Genomic DNA, 13,354 nt, shown 5'->3' on the forward strand with positions numbered 1-13,354 from the left:
GGCCTGCTACGGGCCCGGGCGGGCTGGCGATGGAAGAAGGCGCTGTGGAGGCTGGGCGCTGACGTGGCGGCTCTCGGTTGGGCGAGGAGCAGCGGCGGACATGTCTGGCGGCGGGGCGGATTTGTTCGGCGGTGCGAGGAGGAAGGGGGCTAGGATTTTACCCGAAAATGGAGGGGGAGAAGCCTTTTTATAGGTAGAGGGAGCTAGGAGAGGGCTATTGAGGTGCGGTTTTTGCCCACACGATCGTGATACAACGATGGAGATCATGGAGAGGAGTTAGATGGGCTAGCGGGCTGTTATGGAGGGGTGTTGGGCTGCAAAGAGAAAGGGGTCCGGCAGTCAACGCGGTTAACCATTGGGGGCATCAAACGACCTCCAAATGGAATGAAATTTGACAGGCGGTCTACCGGTGATGTACCAAGACCACTCATTAACTCTCGGCCCATTCAGAGAACGTTTTCCTGCAGCTCACAAAACAAGATCTGGGAGGTGCGGCGGGCGCGTGCGAGTGTGTGTGTGTGCTCAGAACGGACAAGGGAGAGAACTGGGAGAACCTAGAGGATGCAAGTTTTGAAAAAACATGCAGATGAAATGCACATGATGACATGGCAAGGTGCAACACGCAAGTGAATGACATGGCAACGACGACGAATAACTGGAAGACACCTGACACATCAGTCTTGGGGCGTTACACTTAACCACGTTGCATATTAGAACACTTAATTCCCTTTTGCTTACAAAGCTGAGCACATGCAAATCTCCTAGCAGCAGCAATTCAACAACTCGATCTAGGTGTGAGAGGCCTATTATATTTGTTTTACACGTATTTGTTGAACCTCATGGTCATGTCCACTAAGAATTAACCCAAATTTTCAGCACTAATTTGTGTTTATTTGATTATTTCTCAAATTTTAGATTGTAGGATCTTGCTATGACTGTCATGCAAAACAAACGGGTTTCATCATTTCTCTTAGTGTAAGTCATTGCTATGCAGGCCGAGCCTTTCACGCCCAAGAGGACCACAAGAGCATCCAAGAAGGGCACGACGACCAAGAGGCCGCGTGACACACCAGTGGAGAATGTGCTTCTCCACGCACTTGACATGGTGCCGGGAGATCTTGAGGTGGATGATGGGGTGGTGCACGAGCTCAAGGAGCTCTTCGACTCTCCGCTGCGTGAGCAGCACGTATGGATCATTGCGGCTCTCTTCGGCAAGTCGTTACCTTCGGTGGATGAAATGGAGGCACAAAATGCGGTGGTGGTGTGCACTTAGGCGGAGTGCCTTGCGGAGTTAGGGCATGTACAATGGTACTATCTTAAGAGTGCCACGTAGGATAAATGATGAGGTGGAGGAGAGAGAAATTGTAAGATAAGGGTTGTCTTCTCTTATTTAAGAGAAGACAAGAGATGATCTCTTAGCAGAATTTGTCTCACCATATTTTTAGGAATAGCTAATTATTGAAGATAAGGCTAATAAATGACCCATTATAGACATGTTTTTTTGTCATATCTAATTTACATGCAAGACTTAAGATAAGACTATCTTATCAACCATTGTACGTGCCCTTAGTGTGATCTTTTCCATGGATCCACACCCAAAAGTGCTATGCTGGAACGTTCGCGGGCTGAACAATCCAGCTAAATGCAAGGCGGTGCACGAGTTCGTGAGTACATTAGATGTTAATCTCATTTGTTTTCAAGAGACCAAGATGGATGTAATAGATAGGTTTACAGTGATGTAATGCATGGGGCCATCCTTTGATGGCTTTGCCTACTTGCCGGCGGAGGAGACGCGTGGGGGTGTGTTGTTAGCTTGGGATTGCTCGGTTCTGGGTATGGAGGCCATCCAACTTGACTCAAACTTCATCACAGGCAGGGTGCGAACTAAAGTTGGCAAACCATGGTGGATCTCGATGGTTTATGGCCCCCAAGGAGACGAGCGGAAGAGCCAGTTCTTGGACGAGCTCAGACCGAGGCGAACGGTCTGCCCCGACGCTTGGCTAGTGTTAGGTGATTTCAACATGATTCTGCGTGCCTCCGAGAAGACCAACAATAATCTTAATAGGAGCATGATGAACAAGTTCAAAGACTTCGTTGACGATCATGAGCTTCGGGAGATGTACATGCACGGGAGGAAGTATACTTGGTCCAATGAAAGGGATGCACCCACGCTGACCAAGATCGACCGTGTCCTCATGACGGTGGACTGGGAGCTCGAAAATGCGAACCACCTGCTCCAGGTGCTTTCCACGGTAGTCTCCAACCATGCACCTCTCCTTCTCACCACGAGTGCAGGTTTTTGCCCCCAAAAATGCTTCAGATTCGAGCTTTTCTGGACCAGGCTTGAGGGTTTCGAGGAGGCAGTGCGTGAGGCATGGTTCTATGATCCCAGGATTGTGGATCCCTACAAAAGGTTGGACGCGTTGCTGCGCAACTCGGCGATCTCGCTCCAAGCATGGGGCCAACGTAAAGTCGGGAATGTGAAGCTACTAATGCGGGTTGCCACTTGGCTGATACAGAGGCTCGACATCGCGCAGGAGAACAGGGTTTTGTGTGTCAGGGAGGTTTGGCTGCGATGCACTCTCAAGCAAGCGCTGCTAGGCATGGAGGCCCTGGAGAGAATGATTGACCGGCAGCGGTCCCGAGTGAGATGGACCAGAGAAGGAGACACCAACACTAAGCTTTTTCAGGCAGTGGCCAATGGTAGAAGGACCAAAAACTTCATCGCTCAGATCAAAGTGGGGGACAGTGGATCAGGACAGGAAAATGGAGGTGTTCACAGAGGCTTATGAAAGGCTGTCGGGAACCGCGCAAACTAGGGAGCATACACTCAACTTGCATTACTTAGGGATTGAAGCGAGGGAGCTGAGCAACTTAGAAGTGATGATCACGGAGGAGGAGGTTTGGCAGGTTATCAGAGAAATGCCTCCGGACAGGGCCCCGGGGCCGGATGGCTACATTGGAGCCTTCTTCCAAAAGGCGTGGCAAATCATTAAGCAAGATGTTATGGCCGTGATGATGAAGCTCTTTGTGGGGGACACAAGAGGATTTGCCAAGATGAACAAAGCAAACATCATCCTCATTCCCAAGAAGCCCGACGCTGAGGAGATTGACGATTACAAGCCAATAAGTCTAATACATAGCATCCCGAAGTTATTCGCCAAGATCCTGGCCAACCAACTAAGACTCCAAATGAAGGAGCTGGTAGCTATGAACCAGTCGGCGTTCATCAAGGGCCGACACCTGCATGACAACTTCTTATTGGTAAGACAAGTGGCAAGGAAAATTCATGCGAGAAGAAATCCGGGCGTCTTCCTGAAGCTGGATATATCGAGAGCTTTTGCCTCCCTCTCATGGTCCTTCCTCTTCGAGATGTTGAGAGCGAAGGGCTTCGGTCAAAGATGGTTAACCTGGATGGCGATGCTCTTGATGACCGCTAGCACTAAGGTGATGGTGAACGGCGTGCAAGGCAGGAAGATTGTGCATGCCTGTGGTTTGAGGCAAGGAGACCCGATATCTCCTATGCTCTTCGTTATTGCCAAGGAAGGCCTCTCGGCCCTCATGCACAAGGCTATGGAAGTGGGCGCACTCAATGCCTTCACCGGGATCAGCCCAATGCAGAGCGTCTCCATATACGCTGACGATGTGGCCATGTTCACTAAACCTACAACGCAAGATCTGGCGACAGTCCGAGCTATTTTGGCCATGTTTGGAGAGGCCTCAGGCCTCAAGGTCAACTACCGCAAGTCTACGACGGTGATCATCAGAGGTACGGACAATGACAAGACTAGGGTGGCGAGCATGCTCCAGTGCAACACCTCTGATTTCCCCTGCAAATATCTGGGGTTGCAACTCGCGATTAAGAGCCTAACGCGCGCGGACTGGCAGCCGATGTTGGACAAGGTGCGCCACTGCTTGCCGGGTTGGCAGAGGGGGCTGATTCAGAGGCCCGACAGGTTAATCTTGGTGCAGTCTGTCGTCGCAGCTCGGCCGGTGCACCACCTGATGGTCTCGGAGGCGCCGGAGTGGGTCCTTGAGGACATGAACAAATGGATGAGATCTTTTTTCTGGGCCGGCAAGGACAAGTGCAATGGAGGACAGTGCCTGGTAGCTTGGGAAAAAAATTTGTCGCCCCAAAACTGTTGGGGGGCTGGGCATCAAGAATCTGAAGTGGCAGGCGACCACGCTCAGAGTTAGATGGGAGTGGCTCAAGAGGACCGATACCCAATGCCCGTGGCAAGGCCTGCCGATGATGAGAGACGAGGAGGCTAAAGCGGTGTTCGACACCTTGGTCGACATCAAAGTTGGATCGAGCGAGCGGGTGCTCTTCTGGAAGGACAGATGGATTCACGGAGCAGCGACATCGGACATTGTACCATTGCTGGTCGCCTTGGTCCCAGCCAGGACGGCGAACAGACGCACGGTGTGTTAGGCCCTCGACGGCGCTAGCTGGACACAGGACTTCGAGGCCAACACATCCTTCACGGCCCTCATTCAGCTCATGCACCTTGCGCACGCGATAAACACGATGCCAAGGGATCCGGACAGCCTGACAGCTTCACCTGGCCGCTAACGACATCAGGCTCCTACTTGGCCAGATCGGTCTATCAATACCTTTGCTCGGAGCTGACCAGATCGCCAACCGCAAGCTGCACTTGGAGGAGTTGGGCACCGCTCAAATGCAAACTTTTCGTGTGGCTAGCTTTGCAGAACTGTTTGTGGACATCTGGCAGGAGAGCCAGGCACGGGCTTTAAGACCAACCGTCGACTTGCTATACGTGCTTGCAGGCGGAGGACAATGTGGCACACATCCTGGCTAACTGCACCTACGCTCAGGAGGTGTGGCACAGGGTGTTTGGCCTTCTCCACCTCAACATACAGGGGCCACTGGAGACGGGCGAGTTCACGGAGTGGTGGCTTACCGTGCGTACAAGCTTCTTTAGGGCTAATCGGAGAGGGTTTGATACGATGGTGATTGCGGTTGCATGGGCTTTGTGGAAGCAGAGGAATGCCAGAGTCTTCAACAAGGTCAATGAGCAAAAGACTGCGTTTGATCTTCCATTCATAATCCTCGACGAAATCGCGGAGTGGAAGATGGCGGGTGTAGGTGTAGGTGGGCTACAATGTTTTGTGAGAAGTTAGCATAGCGAGTGTGGAGTTGGAGTTGTGTGCGCTTTGTGTCCTTCGTGTTCGCATCTAGGACACAATCTTGTAAATACTTTTCTCTCTTCCATAAAGCTATGATATGCCATTGACATACTCTCGAAAAAAAAGTCATTGGTATGCATTGATCCACTACCCTCCTCATTGTAAGTCACAACAGAATATTCTTCAAATCCTCTAAAATTGAGGAGATGGATCAATGTTAACTTTTCTGGGCTGCAATGTGTCAGTCTAATAAATATCACACATTTACCGATTTCTTTTTTCATATGTTTGTAAATCTTTACTTTTCCGCCGCAAAGTGCGCTTCATCCTTTAGTCGAGATAGTACATGTGATGTCATTTCCTATGATTTTTCTATCCTTTAAATATTCCTTTTCTATATATGATGTGGCATTATTCTTCTAATTTTATTTCTTGATATAATATAAATTCATTCATTGCTAAAGTCATCGTCCCATCCGTTTGCGCCACCGCGCCCTCCGCTCCCCACGGCGCCGTGCGTCGCCACGCTCCCGCGTTATCCTCTTCCAAATCCAAACCCAAACCCCTCGAGCTCACCTGCTAGTCTAGGGTTTTTCGCCGTTGCCACCCCACCAGCACCGCTAGCCGGGCGGCGCGCGCAGGCTCTAATGGCGCTTGCAGGCCCCTCCCACCTCCTGTCCTCCTCCTCAGCCTGCCTCCGCCGTCTCAACCCGCTGCTCTTCTTCGCCCACCGCCGCCCGGCGTGGACCCCGCGCCGCGCCGCCCACAGGTTCTGCGCAGGTACCGGCAGTGCTCCCCAGTTCTCGGTTTCGTTCAGCTGGCGTGAAATCCTGTGAGACTGGGTTGTGCATTGATTGGGTCTGGTTCACGTTGCAGCAGTTGCCTCTGAGAGGGATGTGTTCACCTCCCCTGAAGTCGCCAAGTCGTTCGACTTCACCAGCGAGGAGCGGATTTATAAGTGGTAATTCGGCGTCTCTGCTACGAGTTAACTCGCTTGATTGCTTGGTGATCCATTTATGCTCGTTCTCATGTGGGCATGATAAGTACATGATTCAGCCAGCAATTTGGCAAAGCTTGCAATTCCATTTACGTCCTGCTACACGCAATGAAGTTGAGGGATGACATTTTAGTTGGTATTGGTAGTATGGAAATGTCTAAAGAGACCGAGACACACAAATGTATAGTTAGTTGTCCACCTTTGAGCTGATCACTGATGTTCAGACATTTCTTGCCTACCAGTCCGTTGATAGTAGCCGCATTGTGGGTGCTGGCTTTGGACAAGATTGCCAAATCGTTCTGTTACCAAGGAAGAACTAACCGCCGATCTCTTACTGACTGTACATTGCTCACTTATGTATAGCTGTAGTTAGCAAGTCAAAGGAGATGCAAAGTTGACAAGTCATACTTGTACGATGCGCTATGGAATTTAGAACCACTTCTCTTTATATGTGTTAAATTTGGATCTCATGATATATTGTTCTGCACATAAATCTTGAATCATACAGATGAAAATTGCCATGATTCAGTCAGGAACTTAAAGTTAACCTAACTACTGATAGAGAAGTATGTTTCAACTCCCAATGGATTATCGTTACAACCTAGGTTGAAGACAACTAGCTTAATAATCTAGTTATTTGATTCAAGTATATTGTTGAATAAATTTTATTTTATTTTGCTTACTTTCCCTCCTGTCTCAGTATAAATTATTTTTGGAACCACACATAACTTCTCCTAATCTATTTGATGTTTCAATTTTCATAGGTGGGAATCTCAAGGATTCTTTAAGCCTAACTTCGACCGTGGAGGCGATCCATTTGTCATTCCTATGCCACCTGCAAATGTGACTGGATCATTGCATATGGGTCATGCTATGTTTGTTACCCTTGAGGTAGGGTGATTCAATTCCCTAAGACTCTTGTGTTCTTATGTTCGCTAACTATATGCTGATTTACAAGCAATAAAATTGTTTTTACACCATATTACTATCTTCTATAGTACGTTAGCTTTGTTGGTTTGTTGTATCATGATACTCTCTCCACACTGTACCTTGAAATAACTTGCATGTTAGATTTGAGCATAAGCTTTGATGGATTTACCTAGCGAGGTGGATCTATTTCTTACTCCCTCCATCCCATATTAGTTGTCGCTCAAACGGATGAATCTGGCACTGAAATACGCCTAGATACATCCATTTCAGCGACAACTAATATGAGACGGAGGGAGTATAGGACAAGCCATGTTTCGAAGGTACTAGTGACTAATTGTATCACGCAAAGTAAAATAAACATTGGTCACTGCTGCTGCATTAAGCAGAAGTGATGGTAGAAGTCTGTGTAGAATAATATCTTGAATGATGTGAACTAGCGTGTTACAGTTAAACTAGCCTGTTTAAGTCAATTCTGTGTAGTCTGTATTCTTAGATAATCGCCCTCCGCAGGGTGCTTAACATTGCATTTTTAAGGTTCCAAGATCACTAATCCACATATACAGCTCAAAATAGTAAGCTCAGATTCCCCCCATCATCCTGGGATCAATTATTTTTCTGACTAACAGTATCCCCCTTTTCATTAAGTAACTCAGGATATAATGATAAGGTATTTCCGTATGAACGGGAGGCCTGCACTTTGGATACCTGGTACCGACCATGCTGGGATTGCAACTCAGGTTTGTATTCCTGCACATTTGATATGTATTCGACACAAAGTTTTAAAAAAGCGTTAGGCGTTAATTGTGCGTTTTGCCACCGCTTTTCTGACCAAAGTGCTTGCTTAAGCACAATTATGCGCACATTATGGAGGTCCTGGGTTCGACATTGTTTCTCTGCATTGCACTGTGCAGGGGTAAGGTCTGCCTCATATAATCCTTCCCCAGACCCCACCTGGTGTTGGATCTTCTAGCACTGGGTCTGTCCTCTTTTAAGCACAATTAAGCGCTAGGTCTTTTGTTATTGCCTAGTTTTTTTAACTATATGATTCAACATTGCGTTCAAGACTTGGTGCAGTAATTGGCTGATTTTTATTTCAACTTTCATTGCATTTCAGTTAGTTGTGGAAAAGATGTTAGCTGCTGAAGGCGTCAAAATAGCAGATCTTACCCGGGAGGAGTTCACTAAAAGAGTTTGGGAGTGGAAAGAGAAGTCAGTCCTTTTTCTGAATCCAGTCTAGTTTGTGCACACTGTTTTCTTATGCACTCAGAGGTCTTGTCCTCTTGCTGATTTGAAGCAATCCTTTCTTCTTCTCTTTTTTACAAGAGTTAAGCATCCTTGCTTAATTACCTGGATTTACTATAAACCATACATTTCTGAACTTTCTACCCAGGTGATTTCCTCTTTCTGAATATGGTTGGTCAACACCCTCACTGCATCCTATGTGCGTTTGCGCATGCATCTCACACGCATTATGCTCTATTTTCTTTGTTCTTTGCTGTCTTCTGGTATTGTTAATACAAATTTTGGGTTCTGTCTTTCATAATAATTGGAAATTAAACTACCATGAATGGTGAGGAACAATAGAGAGATGGAAAATAAAAATATAATCAGAAGTCAAACCACTTCTAGATACTTCTACTCCACTTTAGTATTTGTTTTTTTGCTTAGCTTTAGCTACAGTTTTCTAGAATCTCCTAGCTATGAGTAGAATGCTAAATCTTAATTAAGTAATGTTTTCTAGAGTGTTCTAGCCATAAGTAGAAGTTGAGGTGTGAAGGCTCCCCAAAGCCTATAAATAGAGGTCCTCACCTCTAGTTTGTAACTGGACTATGTACACCGCTACCTAGAACTTAGTGTTCTTATCTAAGATCTTGGACTAGATCTTGTGCTCTAGGAGTTTTGGATTGAACTCCTGCTGCCATATTGATCTATATTCGCCTCTAGATCGATATCTTGTGCATCATGTTGAAGTAGTTACTTCGTAACAGCAAGGTGGAGTTGTTCCTCCACAACCTTGTGCTGCTGCAATGATGAACATGTGATGAAAGATTATTCTGGTTGATTTATTCATTCCAGAAGGTTGCATTTTTAAAGTTCTTTGTAATGCTGAACTTTCATTGCTTCAATGTGGCTAGTTTGTTTTTTATTCTGAACACTTTCCCTTTCAGGTATGGGAGTACAATCACTAATCAGATTAAGCGGTTGGGTGCATCTTGTGATTGGACTCGTGAATGCTTCACGCTAGATGATCAACTAAGTCGTAAGTGTCAACTGTCGTTTTCCATTGCAAATGATGATTGGACCTCTCTTTCATGGCATTACCTTGCGGAATTACTAGCTTGTTTCTGAGTTTTAGGATTTCTTACGTGGTTATATACTTATATTTTAGCTTTCTTCTTCTGCAATTGTTAGGTCACATGGTTGCATCCATAAATTTCGTTCTGTTGATAGACTTGCATTTAATCAGGATCACGGTGATGGTATAGGGTATCTAAGTCTTGTTTTAGCTTATGACTGTGATTTCATTACGAATGAGAGTGACAGCTATTTGATGTCGAACCAAAGCACTCCCATCCTTTGCCTGCCAGATCTGAACTTTTTTATGCAATTTATGTGCACTAGTGATTTGACCTAACCTTTTTTCAATCGAACCATCAGGACATGATGTTGTGATACTGATGTTAGGTTGCTCCCTCGAGCTCAATGTTAGAACCATGTGGTTATCCTTACAACTGGACTCAGTGTTTTCCCCCTTCTGTTTTGCAGATGCAGTTGTTGAAGCATTCATTAGGCTTCACGAAAAAGGACTTATATATCAAGGTATTATAATTAGACATGGCTACATGTTCTATTACAAAAAGTAGGTGAATGCACATCATCTTGAGTAATGTGCTCTTGTTGAGTTTGATATCCTGTTTACTATTTTCAAATCTCTTGGTGTGTCCCCAAATTTTGCCTGGTAATAGTTTCTAGTCGACTATATTAACATACTTATTACTGGTTGATTTAATACCATTTGCTTCAGTTGATTTAGGGTAATGAACACAGATGCACTTGTATGAAGTAGGGGGTGACAATAATTTGTCCTGTATATGTTTTTCTATTCTTGTTACATTGTCAGTAACAAACTTACCTCACTACTTTCATAAATTATTCGGGGCTGTTACAAGCTTTACTCTCAAAGAGTATCAAGTATATTTTTTTGTTAGTTATTATAGCTGATTGGATAGTTAATTAGTTATATGGTGGAAGAATGTTGCTATTTTTCGAGAAAACGCAAAAGAGCTTGCGTTTCTTTGTATTGAAAAGGGGGGTTAATAGTTACAATCCTCCTAGGAGGCGGTTACAACTCTGGATGGTAGTCAATGGACGTCCCAGGTTTGCGGGATGATGGCTCTAAGTCCTAACGCGCCGGCGGTAGCCCAAAGGGCGGCCTCCTCCTTGATCTTCATGAGCAGCTCAGTAACCGAAGGGCGGCCATGGTTGAAAACGCATTCATTGCGGTGCTTCCATAGCATCCAAGGAACGAGCAGGACCGCAGAGGCGAGGCCTTTGCGCATGGCCTTGGGCGCGAGCGGCCTCGTGGATTGCCACCAGTCGTTGAGTGAGGGCTCGTGGGCAGGCAGGGGGCATGGGGCCCGAAGCCAGCTGAGTGTCTCGTGCCAGGTCTGCCGGGCGAAGGGCATGCGAGGAGGAGGTGGTTCATGGTCTCGGGTGCCTGGTCGCAAAGTGGGCAGCACACGGGGTGTGGTAGGCCGCGGCAGGCGAGGCGGTCCGCTGTCCAGCAGCGATCCAGGTGCGCTAGCCAATGGAAGAACCGGACACGCGACGGCGCCCAGCCTTTCCAGGTGAGCTTCCATGCGTCACAGGTGACGGAGCCGTGGAATGTGGCGAGGTAGGCTGATCGGGCAGAGTAGGTGCCATTCGCGCTCCACTTCCAGCTTAGGCGGTCCGGCTCGGCGAAGAGAGTGGTGTGCTCGATCTTGTGCCAAAGCTGTAGGTACTGCCCAATTTCCTGGACTCCCACGGTGCCCTGGATGCCTTGCGCCCATCGGTTGGCGAGGAGGCCATCCGCCACGGTTCGGAGCTTACGGCGGCGTTTGGGGATGCACGCGTATAGGCATGGCGCGATCTCGCGGACGGAGCGCCCATCTATCCACCGATCCTCCCAGAGAAGAGCCTGCGTGCCGTTCCCGACCACCATGGTGGTGGAGGCGAAGAAGAACGCACGCTCCTCGTCGCTGAACTGCAGGTCAAGCCCGGCCCAGGCCCTACCTTGGTCCGTGCGACTGAACCATAGCCATCGCGTGCGGAGCGCAAGGCTTGTATGCGCCAGATTGCGAACGCCAAGTCCGCCGAGAGAGATCGGCCTGGAGACGCGCTGCCAATTGACATGGCAATTGCCGCCGTTGGCCTCTGCGCGCCTAGCCCAGAGGAAGCCTCGCTGGATCTTCTCAAGTGCCTCCAGGGTCTTCTTTGGTGGGGCAAGCACGAGCAGCTGATGGATAGGGATCGCCGCCAGGACCGCCTTGACGAGCGCGAGGCGTCCGGCCTTGTTCATGAGATACGCCTTCCAACAAGGTAGCATGCCGGCGGCCCTATCAACGACGGGCTGAAGCTGGGAGGCAGTGGGCCGACACAACGTGAGCGGGATGCCCAAGTAGGTGAGCGGCATCGCTACAACGGGGCAACCCATCACGTCAAGGGCCGCGCGCGGCGCCCTCTGTGTCGCCACAGATTAGGGTAGCGGAACTCTTCGCGAAGTTGACGTGGAGGCCCGAGGCGCGTTCGAAGAGCTGCAGGACGCTCCTGACGGCGGATGTGTCGCTCGGCGTGGGGTGGCAGAACAGGATCACGTCGTCTGCGTACAACGAGACGGAAGGGATCGGGCGCCGGGGATGCAGCTGCTGCAGGATGCCCATCTCGGTGGCGCAGCGGAGCAGGCGGCCAAGCGTGTCCACCGCGAGGACAAAGAGCTGGGGTGACATGGGGTCGCCTTGCTGTAGTCCCTGACGGTGCCAAATGAGCGGTCCTGGTTTGCCGTTCATGATCACCTTGGTGCAATGGTGCTGGTCGACGAGAGCAAGATCGCAAGCCAGCCCAGGAATCAAGTGCCAAAACCATATTGGCGCAGGACATCGAAGAGGAATGGCCAGTTGATTGAGTCGAATGCGCGAGTCAGGTCCAGCTTCAGCAGGACCCGCGACGCGCCTAGTTGATGTAGCATGTGAGCGGACTGCCGCACGAGGACGAAGTTGTCGTGCAGGCTTCGTCCCGGGATGAACGCATTCTGGCTGGTGCTGACGAGGGCGTTGAGCTTGGGCGCGAGGCATAGCGAGAGGACCTTGGCAAAGATCTTGGCGACGAGGTGGATGAGGCTTATGGGCCGGTAATCGCCGAGGCCTCTGGCATCCGCGCGCTTCGGGAGCAGCGTGAGGAGCGCCTGGTTGAGGCAGCTGAAGCTGCGCCCTCTCAGCTCGTAAAGCTGCTGGAGCGCGTGCTCGGATGGAGACGCTCAATCCAGCAACTGTTGCCGAGGAGGTGCTCCGCCGTGGACGGGTGCCAAGCCTGCGCCGGGATGCCTCGGAGCTCCAACTGGACGCTGTGGTCAAGGGAGTCGACGATGGCATGGGCCAGCTTGTTCCAAGGGCGGAGCGACATGGTGAAGCCGGGCCCGTTGATGAAGTGGTCGCCGGCGAGACGGTCCATGAGCTCGCGTGTGGAGAGGATGACGAGGAAGTCCTCGGGATGGTGCACGTGAATGGGGAAGTCGCTGTGTTGGAGGCGGAGGGAGGAGTACAACACCTCCTCAACATCTCCAGATGTGACCGCCGGCCTGGCCCCGGTGATGGACACGACCATCGCACAACGCAGGACCACCTTGGCCTCCTCCATCTCCACAGAGCGCGACAAGATGACGCGTACCGGGTCGACAGGTGAGGCAGGGTGTGCAGGCGGGGTCGGCGAGCCGCGGCGCGGCGCCTCCGGCGCCACCACGGCGGGAGCAGCCACGACAGCGAGGGCAGTGCGCAAAACGCCCTTGTGGTATTTCTTGCAGTCGCGTGAGCCATGGCTGGGGTAGAGGCAGCGACGCAGCGGATGTCGTTGGTGCAGTCACGCACGGGGTGGCCCGGGTCAAGGCAGCGGAAGCAGAGGCCGGCAGTCGCCTCCGGGGACGGGCTGCGGCGGGGCTGCAGATGGGGGCTTGAGGCGGCAGCGCGTCGAGTGCCATGGCGCCGGTTCCTGTGGTGCAGGAGCTGGAAGCCGTCCGCGTCTACC

The 13,354-nt window shown here is 49.9% G+C and overlaps 1 protein-coding gene across 3 annotated transcripts in view; it reads left to right on the forward strand.

Annotated features, from left to right (window-relative positions):
- The first annotated feature begins 5,637 nt into the window (after positions 1-5,637).
- LOC119363726 (valine--tRNA ligase, chloroplastic/mitochondrial 2-like) overlaps positions 5,638-13,354 on the forward strand; it is a 23,723-nt gene continuing 16,006 nt past the window's right edge. The window contains exons 1-7 of one of the 3 annotated variants that reach the window (XM_037629095.1): positions 5,638-5,928; positions 6,025-6,109; positions 6,910-7,036; positions 7,729-7,812; positions 8,190-8,284; positions 9,244-9,335; positions 9,842-9,895. In XM_037629095.1, coding sequence (XP_037484992.1) covers positions 5,796-5,928; positions 6,025-6,109; positions 6,910-7,036; positions 7,729-7,812; positions 8,190-8,284; positions 9,244-9,335; positions 9,842-9,895 — 670 coding nt within the window. In that variant the 5' untranslated portion in view covers positions 5,638-5,795. Of the gene's footprint in view, positions 5,929-6,024; positions 6,110-6,908; positions 7,037-7,720; positions 7,813-8,189; positions 8,285-9,243; positions 9,336-9,841; positions 9,896-13,354 lie in introns of those variants that run through there. The other 2 variants (XM_037629096.1, XM_037629097.1) reach the window with 2 other exon arrangements.

Source organism: Triticum dicoccoides, chromosome 2B (genome assembly GCF_002162155.2).
Source record: "Triticum dicoccoides isolate Atlit2015 ecotype Zavitan chromosome 2B, WEW_v2.0, whole genome shotgun sequence".
NCBI classification, from domain to species: domain Eukaryota; kingdom Viridiplantae; phylum Streptophyta; class Magnoliopsida; order Poales; family Poaceae; genus Triticum; species Triticum dicoccoides.